This window comes from Globicephala melas, chromosome 6 (assembly GCF_963455315.2).
Source record: "Globicephala melas chromosome 6, mGloMel1.2, whole genome shotgun sequence".
Lineage (NCBI taxonomy): Eukaryota > Metazoa > Chordata > Mammalia > Artiodactyla > Delphinidae > Globicephala > Globicephala melas.
In genome coordinates this window covers 90291332-90307133 of record NC_083319.1, presented here as the reverse complement: position 1 = coordinate 90307133, position 15802 = coordinate 90291332, and the positions used below count along the sequence as shown (strand labels likewise).

The 15802-nt window shown below is 37.2% G+C and overlaps 1 protein-coding gene and 1 non-coding gene across 6 annotated transcripts in view; both read right to left on the bottom strand.

Annotated features, from left to right (window-relative positions):
- IARS1 (isoleucyl-tRNA synthetase 1) overlaps positions 1 to 15802 on the bottom strand; it is an 84203-nt gene that overhangs the window by 66588 nt on the left and 1813 nt on the right. For all 5 annotated transcript variants that reach the window (XM_060301185.1, XM_030847285.2, XM_070045778.1 and 2 more), the window contains exons 2-6: positions 10171 to 10296; positions 9469 to 9625; positions 9102 to 9221; positions 7129 to 7211; positions 530 to 647 (exon numbers count right to left, since the gene is read on the bottom strand). In XM_060301185.1, the coding sequence (XP_060157168.1) occupies positions 530 to 647; positions 7129 to 7211; positions 9102 to 9221; positions 9469 to 9625; positions 10171 to 10289 (597 nt within the window). In that variant the 5' untranslated portion in view covers positions 10290 to 10296. The remainder of the gene's footprint in view (positions 1 to 529; positions 648 to 7128; positions 7212 to 9101; positions 9222 to 9468; positions 9626 to 10170; positions 10297 to 15802) is intronic.
- LOC115847459 (small nucleolar RNA SNORA84) lies at positions 13761 to 13893 on the bottom strand. The gene has a single exon (XR_004037337.1). It is a non-coding gene; the product is annotated as a small nucleolar RNA SNORA84 (small nucleolar RNA).

The window sequence follows — 15802 nt, the reverse complement described above, 5'->3', positions numbered from 1 at the left end:
TCCTTTAAAAACAAAGAGGGTTAGATAAACTCAGAAATAAAACACCCCTTGAATATACACACATGAGAACAGATAGTTCTTATTCCTGAAGACTTACAGTCTTTACTATTTCCCTGGATAAGGTAAAGCAGTACACTTTGTAAACAACAGACACGTCTAAACTCTTATACCAACGACAGCAAGTTATTCCATTCATCAACGATCATAACACACCACCAATTGCAAATCAGATCTTCCTCCAAATACTTTTAACAAATAAATGATATTACAAAGCCTCAGATGAGGCACAAAAACACCCTAAGCTGTAACCCTTATGAAACAGTGACTGAAGGAAAATAGAGCAGAGCTGGACTTATTAAACAAAGAGAGGCATAAAAATATGGTTAAAACAAGCAAAACCTATCACATTAAGACACATCATTCACATCACTCCCCCGGCTAACATTCCACACTGGGACTAAGTTACCATGATCACCACAGCCATTTAACTTCTGAGTACATAACTTAACACCAATGACATCTCACATACCCTGTAATTCTGGTGAGATTCAAAGTTGGAAAGTGGAGTATTGCATGCAGTGGAAAAGGGCATGACTTTCACTCCTCTATAAACAAGGCCTTTATCATAGAGCTGTTTGAAGACCCACCTGGCAAGTAAAGAGACAGAATTTTACAATTACATAACCATAATTCTATTTTCCCAAATGCAAACATTTATGCCAGTTTCTGTCTGTAGAGTTTCTCACAGCCGAAGAAGTGGAAACACAATGTCTCTCAACTGGTGAATAGCTGGTAAATTACAACAGCTCAGTATAATGAAATATTATGTAGATATTAAAAGTGCAAATAACTGTTGACATGGAAAGGTGTTAATGACTTGATGTTGACTGAGAAAAGCAATTGACACCATACTGTACAATGAGGTACCAATTATGTAAAACTATGTATCAGTATACACATTTACATTTTTAGAGGTGCTAAAAAAGTAGATTTTCACCAATATGTTAACTATGGTTGGGATTTCAGACTTTTAAAAAAAAATTTTTAATTTACTTATTTATTTATTTATTTTTGGCTGTGTTGGGTCTTTGTTGCTACGCACAGACTTTCTCTAGTTGCAGCAAGCGGGGTCTACTCTTCGTTGCGGTGTGCAGGATTCTCATTACTGTGGCTTCTCTTGTTGCGGAGCACGGGCTCTAGGCGCACAGGCTCAGTAGTTGTGGCGCAGGGGCTTAGCTGCTCCGCAGCATGTGGGATCTTCCCGGACCAGGGATCGAACCCATGTCCCCTGCATTGGCAGGTGGATTCTCAACCACTGCACCACCAGAGAAGCCCAGACTTCTTGTTTTTCTTAATAGTTTTCTGGTATACTGCTTAAATTTCACTGTAATGGACAGTTTTACAGAGGCAATTTAAAAAGTATAAACCACTGGGATTAGGATGAGATATCTCTCCTACAGTCAGTCAAAAACTTTTATTAAACACTTAAACATGTTGCTCTAAGCTAAATGTAGCAAGACACTGGAAAACAGTCATCCCAGGTTCTCCTGTGGTGACTACTCACCTTTCCCAACTGGGTGCCAGAATTCATTTGGTAGGAATCCTTACTTGTCTTTAACTCATTTTTACAGTTCGATTCCTATGTACTTGGCACAATAAATGAATTAAATTCTCTCCCATTTGTTAAAATACATTTTTATGTAAAACTGTGCAAGTATTTTCATCGTATTCCTTTGGCTTTGGATAAAGCCTAAAAGGTGACATCTTGTAACAAATTTCCCAAGTTTAAACTCAATCTTAAATTATATACTCTGATGCAAGGACATTCACCAGAGACCAGAGGAAAAGTGTCAGATTTGCATCATAAGACCAAGATTCAAGCCTAAGAGCCATATAATTAGTTGTGTGATCTCAAGCAAGTCACAACCACTTGCCTTTACCTCAAAGTGGGTCCTAACCCAATCCACAGGACTTTCTGGATCATCTGAGAAAATTCAAGTGGAAGTACTTTATATACTCAAAAGCACCAACTCAATCTAAATTATCACCATTAAATTAATGTTATCATTTTAAATGTATCTCCTACTATTTTTTAAATATTCACCCTAGGTCTATATGCCTTATTTATATGCCAACACGTTCCTCAGGAATAACTAACATTCTAATAGCAAGAGGCTTTGAAAATGGTTTTCCCCCGATTCAAGTATGTTTTATGTAAATTAAGAAGTCTGATGTAGAGCTATATTGTCCAACATGGTAGCACTAGCCACATGTGCTCATTTAAATTTATTAAAATCAGTCCTGCCGACTACTGCCAAGGACAGACCCCTAGTCATCTGTTCCGTTATGAGGAGGCCTGTCCACGCAGCAGGCAATTCTAGTTACCGCTGAGCCAGAGATCTCCATTGTGTATTTGTGCAGTGGCTTTTGGAACCCAAGTAAAGGACCTTTCATTTCGGGTGAAATTCCTCTTGGTAGAGTTGACCTATGCTGGTCTTTGGAGAGGGTGCTTCTTCACTCCTCTGGAGAAAGACAAGGTGAAAAACACATGACTCATCAAAGATTTTCATGTCCAAAATGGGTTAGATGGGTTGGCAGAGGGACTCTGCTCATTGAAGTGTCTCAGAGATCCAACTTTATGAAGATTCCATCTTCTTGTGATTCTGCCCTCTCTGTGTGCAATGACTGTGTGCTTCCATGATTACTGCATTGGGAGAGGAGAACACTGGAGAGTGAAACATTGGCAAGGAGGCAGTAAATCAGATTATCATCATCCTCGGGAAGGAGAGCAATCTGGAATGTTAATTTTCCAGCTGAGATTACTGGAAGTTTCTTTTCGGTTTATTTTTTAAAGGGAGCGAATAAAAAAGGAAGAAAGCCAAAGGTCCCTGAGCAAGGTCTTCTGTTCCTCAGGGTATAGGAGGTGTCAGTACCAGTAGAAAACCAGGCTGAAGACCTGTCATGAGTAAGGTCATTTCCAAGACCCTCTTCCCCACCTGGAACCAGATGCTGCTGTTAAATGACTTGGTGCTTTATGGAGGCCAGAGGAGTTGATGGGGTCCCTGCCTTTAGTGGTGGTGGAGGAGCTGTATGACAACAACGCAGTGGTTGGGAATCTCTTCAGACTTGCCTTCTGCAAATCACTGGGTATGGAAACCTTACTGCAGATGTGGAAAAACTGCACAGAAAATCCTGTGATTCTGATAGTGCCCAACGTGAAGAAATGCTTTTGAAGGTTGGAAGACATCCTCTTAGAGCCCACAGCAGATCTGGGTTATGAATACCCATGTACTTCTCAGTTTGGAGTTTCTCAGCACTGCACAGACTACAAAGTATGAGATCCAGGACTCTCAGATTGGTTCCCAAGGAACTTCCTTTGCTCCCAGACCATGAAGTTCTCCCTCATCTTGTGCCTCTGGATTTGTTTCCAGACCTTCACATAGGAGCTACTCCCAAACCTGATGGAAAGAACTTCAGAAATCCTGGACTTTTGGCAAATGAGTGTAACTGGATGAGAGTACCTTGGGGAGAGCCAATAATCAGAGCTTATAATGATGTTGACTCTGAGTTATGAAAAGGAAAAGGGTGGTTAAATATAAAACTAAAATATTAAAACAGACTTAAGAGCTGCAGCTCAACATCAGAATTGCTTTGACGAGAAATGTATCTCTTTGGATAGAGAATACATTTTACTTTTCAAAGTTATGTCAAATTACATAACTCTTTGGGGCTTACATATCGTGAATCAAAGTTCTGGAGTAACGGGGAGAGTGTAGGACAAACGGGACCTCGGGCACCAGAAGCAGAAGAGGACAATCCAAAGACGAATGGGCTTTTCCGGACAAGGATCAGACTTCTCCCTGGAGGGAGAGCTGACCTCCCACAGTAGAGCAATGGCTACATCAGCTGCTTGCTACACTTTTACAGATCAAAATCATGAACCAAATACCTGATAATGAACCACCCCCAGCTGCCACTCTGTGCCCTCCCAAGAGTGATTTTGATTGAAATGAATTTCTTTTCAAAAATAGCAATGCCTAGGTCAACTAATCTGTGACAAAGGAGGCAAGGATATACAATGGAGAAAAGACAGTCTCTTCAATAAGTGGTGCTAGGAAAACTGGACAGCTACATGTAAAAGAATGAAATGAGAACACTCCCTAACAAACAAACACCATACACAAAAATAAATTCAAAATGGTTTAGAGACCTAAATGTGAGACCGGACACTATAAAACTCGTAGAGGAAAACATAGGAAGAACACTCTTTGACATAAATCACAGCAAGATCTTTTTTGATCCACCTCCTAGAGTAACGGAAATAAAAACAAAAATAAACAAATGGGACCTAATGAAACTTCAAAGCTTTTGCACAGCAAAGGAAACCATAAACAAGACAACCCTCAGAATGGGAGAAAATATTTGCAAAGGAATCATCGGACAAAGGATTAATCTCCAAAATATATAAACAGCTCATGCATCTCAATATTAAAAAAACAAACCACCCAATCCAGAAATGGGCAGAAGACCTAAATAGACATTTCTCCAAAGAAGACATACAGATGGCCAAGAAGCACATGAAAAGCTGCTCAACATCACTAATTATTAGAGAAACGCAAATCAAAACTACAATGAGGTATCACCTCACACCAGTTAGAATGGGCATCAGAAAATCTACAAACAACAAATACTGGAGAAGGTGTGGAGAAAAGGGAACCCTCTTGCACTGTTGGTGGGAATGTAAGTTGATACAGCCACTATGCAGAACAGTATGGAGGTTCTTTAAAAATCTAAAAATAGAATTACCATATGATCCAGCAATTCCACTACTGGGCATATACCTAGAGAAAACCATAATTCAAAAAGACACATGCACCCCAATGTTCATTGCAGCACCATTTACAATAGCCAGTACATGGAAGCAACCTAAATGCCCATTGACAGAAGAATGGATAAAGAAGATGTGGTACATATATACAATGGAATATTACTCAGCCATAAAAAGGAACGAAATTGGGTCATTTGTAGAGATGTGGATGGATCTAGACATACAGAGTGAAGTCAGAAAGAAAAACAAATATCGTATATTAACACATATATGTGGAACCTAGAAAAATGGTACAGATGAACTGGTTTGCAGGGCAGAAATAGAGACACAGATGTAGAGAACAAACTTATGGAACACCAAGGGGGGAAAGTGGCCGAGGTGGGTGGTGGTGGTGTGATGAATTTGGAGATTGGGATTGACATATATACACGAATATGCATAAAATGGATAACTAATAAGAAACTGCTGTATAAAAGAATAAATAAAATTTAATTAAAAAAAAGCAAAAAATAAAAAATAAAAAATAAATTTATTAAAATTAGAAATTCAGTTTCTTGGTCATACTAACCACATTTAAGTGCTAAACTGTCCTGATCTAGAGCATAAAGAGTACCTTCTTTTCCAGAAGTTTAAGAGAAACCCTGCTTTTTAGAATGCCCTAATCATGAGAACTCCAACTACTCAGTGAAATGGGAAGCCTCCCTGTCCAAAGTTTCTGCCATGTCAGAGAGTTTAATCAGCTCTCACCCTTGGGTACATGGGTCTGGAGATGCACCCACAGGGGCACATCAGAGTCAGAGGGTCTGAGAACTGTCCCACGGTATCTAGCTCCTCAAAGGCTAAGGCACGTGCCAAGCACGTGCAACAGATCTTGACTAAAAGAAATGTAATCAGGTAGATAGGACGACAGTAAGAGGCACAAGCACCTACAGTGCAGCACAAAAATATGTATCCTACAAAAGAGCTTTGCAACTCACCTGTAATCATGCATAATTTAACAAAAGTAGGACTCCCTCAAGGTCTGAGTTATATACATAGGTCATTTTGCAACCATAATAACTATTTGCCCATTAATGATACATAATGATTCTCAGACAATTGTAGGAGGCTCAGGTTAAATCACCTATCAAGACTGGCATTGGGCTTCCCTGGTAGTGCAGTGGTTCAGAATCTGCCTGCCAATGCAGGGGACGTGGGTTCGAGCCCTGGTCCGGGAAGATCCCACATGCCGTGGAGCAACTAAGCCCGTGTGCCACAACTACTGAGCCCACGTGCCTAGAGCCTGTGCTCTGCAACAAGAGACGCCACAGTAATGAGAAGCCTGCACACCACAACGAAGAGTAGCCCCCACTCACTGCAACTAGACAAAGCCCATACGCAGCAACAAAGACCCAATGCAGCCAAAAATAAAGAAAATAGATTAAAAAAAAAAAAGACTGGCATTGCAACAGTTGTCTTATAATAGTAAAAGGAAGCAAAATTCATTTTGAAACTCATGAAACAGTGACTGCATATACAACTTCTCTTAGTAAAAAATTCAAGTACACATCTCTTAGACTTAATTCCTTCAAACAAACAAACCCATTTCTGAAACCTAATTTTCCTAAAATTTGGTACTAATTAATTTGACAAAAAAACCTTGAACTCACATCAGGCCATTTATATTCTTCATTTATTTTACTTAGTGTGAAGAGTTATATGTTCTGATATAGAAATACTAATGAAATTGATTAGAAGTTGCTGCTCAATCTGCTAGGGCCATTAAGTACTACAGAACATATGGATAACCTAATACCTTTCTAGAATCCAAAATTTACTGAATTCAAAAATAAACCTAGGGGTGGAAGGGGCGAATAGGTGGAGTACAGTGGAATTTTACGGCAATGCATAATTCTAGAATTATGGATATATGTCATCACACATCTGTCCAAATCCATAGAATGCATAACAAGAGTGAACCCTTATGTAAACTCTGGACTTTGCGTGATTATGATCTGTCAAGGTAGATTCATGAATTGTAACAAATGTACCACTCTGGTGGGGGATGTTGATAATGGAGGAGGCTATGTATGTGTGGAGGCACAGCGTACATGGGAAATCTGTATCTCTTCCTCTTTTATATTTTTAGAGCATTTTTAGGTTCACAGCAAAATTAAGTCTTTAAAAACAGAAACAAAACAAATCCATCCCCAAAGATTTCAGATAATTGTGGATCTGAAAACAAGTGGATTCATGCTAGAGCATCTCTACTAACTAATATAACAAAATAGTCATTATATTTCAACTTCAAATAAACTTACCAGACAGATTCCATGAATTGTGGATAGAGAGTTTTGTAGTCATTGTCAAAGTCAATCCATCGGCCAAGTCTGGTAATAGTAGACTTAAAAAATATGAATATTAGAGTTTTTAGACAATGGTATTTGTTATTGTATAGCTATTTGTTTTACTTCTATTATCACTACATATGATGATTTTGGAAAAACAGATCAATGGTTCAAGTAAATGTATACTGTAAACAACACATTTTGCAAGGTTAAGAACAAGTTTTCTTGGCATTCATTCTATATGCAGGGAATGTTATTTACAAGTATTAACATTCTTTTATAAAAGTCTACCAAAACTACCATTTGGCAAACACACGTCTAACTGTTGCTGGCATGAATCATCAATGGTTGCTAAAATTACTGAGTCATAGTATGATAAGAAACAGGGTACTTACTAATTACAAAGGAAAAACTGCAACTTTACAATGGAGAAACCTGACAGAATCACCTTAGTGAACAAAGTGAACAACACCAATGAGACTTATCAGCATCATAGGCCTTCTGATATGATAGACTGAGAAGGGGATGATGTTACTTCTGAGGAATTCTTGCCAAAAATGTATAACCTAAACTGAATCATAAGGAAACATCAGACATTGAGGGACTTCTTACAAAATAACTGGTCTGTATTCTTTTAAAAGTGACAAGGTCATGAAAGACAAACACTGAGGGAATGTTCCAGATTGAAGGAGACTGAGGAGGTATGACAACTAAATGCAATCTATGCTCCTAGATTGGATCTTGCATCAAAAATAAAGATCAGTGGGACAACTGGTTCAATCTGAATAAGGTGTATAATATTGTATCAATGTTAATCCTGCTTTTGATAATTATACGATAGTTATTAAAGGTGTTAGCTTTTGGGAAGTGGGTGATGGGTATAGAGGCTCTTCATACCATTTTGGGGGGAGAAAAAAAAAAGAGCCCATATGCATGTTATAATCATCAGGATTTTCCCCTACTGGTGACCAGGCAAGAAAGGTAGATTAAAGAAAGTTAGGTTAGGAGAAAATTGAGGAGCTTTGATTTTTAGGTTGATGAAATCAGATTTCATTCAACAATGAAGATAAGTTTTGAGCAGGAAGAGTACAATGAACAGTCTTGAGAGAAATAACTTGGCAGGCTAAGTGGAAGGAACATGAGCAAGAGACCAATTGTTAGATTCTTATAGAAATAAGAGACTAGGTGGGTGAGAGACTAGGTTGTAGGAATGAAAAGAAATGTATAAAAGATACTTAGTATAAGAGATACTAAGAAAGGCTTGATAGGATTTGACATTTGAATCGATCATGATGATTAAAGTTTGAAGTCTGGAAGACTGAGGGAATTCTGAAGAATAGCAAATTTGACAAAGTGGTAAGATAGTAAAGATGGAAAAAAATAAAAGCCAGACATGTTTTTAAGTTGTGTGTGTGTATATATACATATATATAAATCTGAGAGCCACTGAGGAATGGGGGAGTTGAGGACCTTTGTTCCTAAGCACATCAGAATAAGAGAGGACAAGAGCTCTGCCGGCACCAGACGGTTACTAAAATGTACCAGTTGTGGGAGCTCTATTACAAAGAGAAGCAGTGGGCAAGATGGGAGTCAATATAAAACAATGGGTACAAATGTGAATTGTTTTTAACATCTGAATTTTTTTATTGCCGACATTCAAGTTAATCTATTTGCTAGGACAGCATGATTCCTGTCATATACTGTGGGTAGGTAGATTAAACATGGAAGACCAATCAAGCACATAGAAATCAGAAAGGAGAGGGTTCAGTTTAAGCTAACAGTTTAAGTAATGGAGTTGAAGATGGAAGCCAAAAACTCCTTTAAAGAGGATTATCAACCCCTCTTTTGGGCACATATCATAAAAAGCACAAGGAACCATAAAACATTTCAACCCCCATTTAAAAGCTAGAGTTTTTTTTAATTCTACTTAAAATAACCAAAAATACCTTCCACTCAGTAGAATATCGCATCACAATGGCTCGGCACTGACTGTTATATTCTGCAATCCCCAATCTGGCTACATCCTCTGGTCCTCTGATTCCCAGTGTCTTATCAATTTCATATTCCTGAAAATTTGCAATAAGATTGTTAACATCCCTGCCCTATGAAGCAAATGCAATTCGACAAAACTAGAAAACAGATTAAAAAAAATTAGTTCTCAGAAAATCTACAGAGAAAATGAACTATAAATAGTATTATAAAAATGAAGAAAGTCTGATTATAGCAAAAATTCATACTTTAACATATTATATAATGAAATCTAATGCTTATTAAAAAAATCAAAACATTATAAGGCTGGTGACTCAAACATACCACAGGTAAACCATGACAATCCCATCCAAATCTTCTGTCAACGTGAAGCCCACTCTGGTGAGCATATCTTGTAACTATATCTTTAATTGTCCCTGCAAGTATATGTCCATAGTGAGGCAGTCCAGTTGCAAAAGGAGGCCCATCATAGAAGGTAAATCTAACAGGTAATAAAAATACGTTAAGTTACTTTAAAACAGATAGCAAAAATTTAGGACAGCATTTTTCTATAGATAGCTCCTGTAACTGTAGAGCCTTTGGGGAGAAGAAAAGCTGCGAGGCTAGGAAACTCAGACATAACTGATTAGATATCTACTGTAGGCCCTGCCTTTAAAAAAGCTAATTATGACAGAGTTGGAGAGACCTGTATTGGACCATCCATCCTTCATTAATTAGTTCCATGATATAAGGGAAATTATTCACTCTGATCCTGAGTTATCTGTAAAATAGGGCAACAAACACCTATGATAAAGTTTTCGAGCACAGGAGACACATGATGAAAACAGTAATTAAAGAAAGGACTGGTCTTTAGGTGAATGAAGACTAGAGGCAGGAAGTACCACAATAGGAGGCTATTACACTACTAGTCTAAATGCTTAAATGAGGGTAGTGATAATGAGAAAAGTGGAAAGGAAGAGAGTGACATATAAACTCTATTCGGAAGACCTCTTATTCTTAAAGACTCTACCAAAGAAATCCACATACTTTGGCCTATGTTTTGATTGCTTTAAGCATTCCTGAAAACAATTAAAGTCGGACCAAAACTGCAAGATTTTCTCTTCTTCAGCAGGAAAATTGATGTTTTCTGGAACTTGTTGAACCATTTTGTTACTGCAAGAGAAATCAAATTTATTATTCTCAAAAGAGAAGTCTAGGAATAACAGAGTACAATACATTAAAATAGATGTACCTATCACTAGCCATGATACTACCTGGTACTTAAAAAAAATTCCCCTTTTTTTAAGGTAAAGTTCACATACCATAAAGTTCACCCTTTTAAAGTATATAATATGGAACTTCCCTGGTGGTCCAGTGGCTCAGACCACACTCCCAATGCAGGGGGTCTGGGTTTGATCCCTGGTCAGGGAACTAGATCCCGCATGCCACAACTGAAAAAAGATCCCACGTGCCGCAACGAAGGTCCCGCATGCTGCAACTAAGACCTGGCGCAGCCAAATAAATAAATAAATATTAAAAAAAAAAAAAAGTGTACAATTCATTTTTACCTTTTTTTTTTTTGAAGTATATTCACAAGGTTGGGCAACCACCACCACTCACTACTTCCAGAACATTTTCTTCACTACTCCCATTTCTGCCCTCCAAGAACTTGTACACATTAGCAGTCACTCTCTATTCTCCTCTTCCCCAGCCTCCTGGAGACCATTAATCTGCTTTCTGCCTCTCTAGATTTTCCTATTCCGGACATTTCACATAAATGAAATTATGTATATACAGCCTATTGCGTCTGGCTTCTTTCACTCAGAATTATGTTTTCGAGGTTCATCCATGTTGTGATATGCACTCATACTTCATTGCTTTTTATGGCTGAATAATATTTCATCATACGGATATGCCACTTTCTGTTTTTCCATTCATCAGTTCATGGACATTAGCATTGTTTCCACTTTTGGACAGAGCTGCTATGAACATTCATGTATAAGTTTTTATGTGGACATGTGTTTTCAGCTCTCTTAAGTAAATACCTAGGAGTACAACTGCTGGGTAATATGGTACTATGTTTAACTTTTTGAGAAACTGCCAAAATGTTTTCCAAAGCTGCTGTGTCATTTTACATTCTCCCTGCAGAGAATGAGATTCCAGTTTTTCTACATACTCACTCCTTATCGTCCATCTTTGGATTATAGGAAATCCTAGTGGGTATAACATGGTATCTCATTGTGGTTTTGATTTCCATTTCCCTAATGATTAGTGATGTTGAGCTTATTGGCCATTTCATACCTTCTTTGGAGAAATGTCTATTCATCCTTTGCCCATTGTTTAACTGGGTTGTCTTTTTACTGCTGAGTTGTAAGAGTTCTTTATATTCTAGATAAAATCCCCTTATCAGTTACAGGATTTGCAAAAATTTTTTCCCATTCCGTGGCTTGTTTCTTATTTTCGTCATGGTATATATTCTTTGAAGCACAAACACTTTTAATTTTGGTGAAGTCCTGTTTATTTATTGGTTTCGCTACTTCAACTTTTGGTGTCATATCTAAGAGACCACTACAGATAACAAGGTTGTGAAGTTTTAGATCTTATATTTAGGCCACTGATCCATCTTGAGTTATTTCTGTATATGGTATGAAGTAGAAATATATGGTACCTTTAAATTTATTTCAGAATCTGTGTCCAATTCACACTCTTCACTTATTCTACAACTACAGTATAACATTTAGTAATTGTAGACAACACACTTAAAAAAAAAGAAAAGAAAATCTTGGCAATTCTGTCTAGTGATACTAAAAATTCATTAATCTGAAAAAATAAATCTCAAAGTAGGTAAAAATTCTTACCTACATTCACAGGACAGAAAGCACTTCTGTTGAATCAACCTAATCTTTCTGAGGGAAACAGGCAAAACCTAAAAAAATTTTAAAGCTAAAAAGATGAGAATCACATTCAAATAATTCCTAGCTCATTCTAATTTTACATTTTACCACTTTTGTTGTTTATTCATGATTTTTGTAAAAGACAAACTCTATATCTCTCTGATTTAGTGCCTGGTGAGAGAAGTCTTAAAGTATCTTTTTTTCAGAAGTTTGTTAATAACTTCTTTCAGAAACATTTGATCAGTCGGGGCTTAACTATCTAGTGAGCATCCTCGAGCCCATTCCTCCTCAAAGCCTATTTATTCTCACTTTATAATTCTAATAAGGTTGGTGACCAGATTTCCAAGCCAACATCAGATTAGAAGGGGACAGAATTGCTAATAATGAGAAAACAACAGAGTAGGTGGAAAACCTTAAGAACACAAGAACTGTAACACTCTGGGATAACTGACTCTAGGAGCAAAGAAACTTACATACCTCAACCAATTCTGAAAACATCAAAGCCTAAGTACAGTAATTGACCCATGCCATCAAAAAAAAAATTTTTTTTATAAAAAACAAATAAAAAATAAATTTATGTATATAAAGCAATGCTAGAAATTATGGAATTTCAAAGACAAATATAGTCTTACTATGTTAACTAATTTCTATTCTATTTTATTTGACAGAGAATGTGAAGAGACTAACCAAAAGATTAACCATAAAATGGCAAATACACACATTGATTAAAAATAAAATTAGGGAATCTAAAAATTATATGGAAATTCAGGATCAGGGAAAATTTAAATCATGCAGCTCCTATGCTTTTATCAATTAGCAACACTGATTCAAAATATGACTGTGAGCTTCCTAGCAGCCAAGACAAGGGATAAAAAGTTAAAAGGATATTGATTTTGCACATAAGAGAAAAATCTATAAAAAATGAGATTTTGCCACTGAGGTCTGAGTCACACATGGAAATGAGTGATCTGTTTAATAAACATTTTTAACATTAGAAAAAACATTTTTTTAAGTTTGTTACAAGCGGTGTCTTTCCTTTTGTCCCCCTGTCATTTATTTTTGAGATATGAGAGTACCTTTGAGTTTTATATAGGAAAAAAATAAGGAAAGAACAGGTGGGCCATTTAACTCAACTATCCATTTCTGATTAGGGTGTTCCATTAAATGTTATTAAACAGAAGTTGAGAAGTATTTTGGATCTTGAGTTCTTGTTATAATTTCCAGCCTTTGAAGGATGGAGAGAGGTGTTAGTCTGTGCATTTACTGATTTAGTAGGAGTCCTACTGGTTCATTGACAACCTTACTAGAGGCCAATTGAAACTTAAGGGGTTACATTTGAAGACTAACAGATCTTTAGATATCAACATACTTATTTCTGTCACCCCCTAATGCTTGTCAAGGCTGGTCCTATGATTGGCAGCATCTATGGAAGTTGATTAGAGCAGACTCACCAGCCCCACCTTGGACTGAGGAATCTGAACCTGCTTTTTAACAAGATCCTAGAAGATGAGCATGCACATCAAAATTTAAGTCATTCTCTTAAACTGTTCTGACAATTATTCTGGAATATCTATCTGAACTTTTTTTTTTTTGAGAAAATGAGATTTAAGCTTTCTGTGAAGATGGCTTTTAACTTTTATAAAATTTTCTAGAGAGCCTCTACTCCCCCCAAAGATTAAGAACCACTGCATTATTGGCCAAACCCAAAGATCCATGTAATGGTATAGACTATTCCAGGAAGAGCCATGTATCAGTGACCGGGCTATGGCGGCTGCTGAGGAGAAACAGCCCCCATGCATAAATCACAGGATTGCTCTGGCCCCTCACATCCACTGGAGAGCTGTACCTGCACAACAGCATCCAGTAACCACAGGGCTCTTGGGGGAAAGGGGGAGCAGAAAGAAGAGGGAGATTAACCCTACCAGGTTAGGCTCAGGGAAGCAACCTCCTCTTCTTCCCTTTAACTATAATCCAAGGCCTCCACTATCTTCTTTACTCCATGACTCCTGCAGACCTCTTTAGCCTCAACTTCCTGTTCAGCAATTTCTAGATACCCTCCTTCACCTTTACTTGTATTTACCTCCACAGATCTTGGAAAAGCATACCAAAAACATTTTTGTTTAAAATAAACCTCATGATCTTCCTTGCCACACTTGCTCCCATTTTTAATTCCACTGTACTAGTAGTTCCACTATTCCTTCCCATTACCTGAAATTTCTGAGTTACCCTTAATACTACCAGATGATCCCCACATCCAGGTGATCACCAAGTCATGTGGGTCTGACTTCTAAGTCTATTTCTCTATTCCCTCTTCCTCATTCTCAGGTCTTCATAACTTGTTACATTAAGTCAAATTTAACCCAAGAGGTGGGTCTATCTCCAGCCTTTTCACAAACTACTTATATCCTATTAACATATAACCCAGAGATTTACTTACACAAATGTATAAAATATGTACAAAGATATCAACTGAAGCATTTCTATAGACAAATATCTGAAAACTTAAATATCCATGAATAGATAATAGACTAAAATAAATTATGGTACATCAATACCATGCAGGCATTAAAGATAATAAATCATAATATATCAAATATATATATTCCTTATACATACTGAGAAAGAAAACAGCAAGTCACAGTTATAGCAATTTATACTATGTGTATTATAATATTTTCAAGAGATTAAAAATACACTAAGTCTATGTTTAAGTAATTCTGTATTTAATTTAGAAGGTTACCCACCAAACTTAACAATGGCTACCACCAGAGAATAGGATTAGATGAGGAAGGCGTGAAAGAACAGATTTTTATTTATTTCACATTACTCTGTCTTGATTATTTTTGAGTATGTATTAACTTTATCATAAAAAGTTTAAAAATAAAGGGAAAAATAAATACTATACAGCCTACACACCACCTTCCTAATAGAAAAGTTCTGAAAGTATCACTTCTGTATTAAAAAAAGAAAAATGCAATGGTTCCTCACTCCCAATGGTTTCTGTACAGACTTTTCAGTGGGGCAGCATGATCTTACCCACAGTTACTACTCCTGGCCTTTACTCTTACAAAACTCAAGCTCCAACTACATCACATTCTTGACACTGCTGAGAAACAAAACTGCTTTGCTGACATACTGCTTTGCGTTCAGGCCCTTTTTCCAAATACTCTAGCACTGCTTAGCTTAAATGTACTCTGCTCTATGGGGATTTACCAATCCCCTTTTTACAAAACTAATATCCCCCTGCCCGGAATCTGCTCCTCTTCTACACATTATGGTTTATTTGTATTGCATGCCTGTCTCTCCAACTCAACTGTAAACTTATTGCTGGCAAAAGCATTTTACTGTCTAACCTCTTACTGTCTTACCATGTGCTTACACATGGTAGTGCTCAAAAAGTTTGAACAAATCCCTTTGTCAGCATCCTTAGTTTCCATCAGTGATAGTTCCCCCACCTGCCTTTCAAATATCCCACTCCGGGGGCTCCTCTTGGCAAGGATAATGGTTAAGAGGGTTGGCTTTGGAATTTGACAGTTTTGGTGCCACAACTTAGTATGTGACTTATAGGAAAAGTTACTCAACCTTTAAACCTCAATTCTGCCACCTGTAAAATAAAGTTTGTAAACACAATGCTAATTTAACGTTAAGTGAAATAATGGCTATCTCAGCAATCACATGTCATCTACAGAAATTATTATCATTACTACTTTGTCCACAAATTCTACTCTATTGCCTTTGCCCAGTCACTATATCATCTTTCCAAAAACATTTAAGAGTGCAATCTG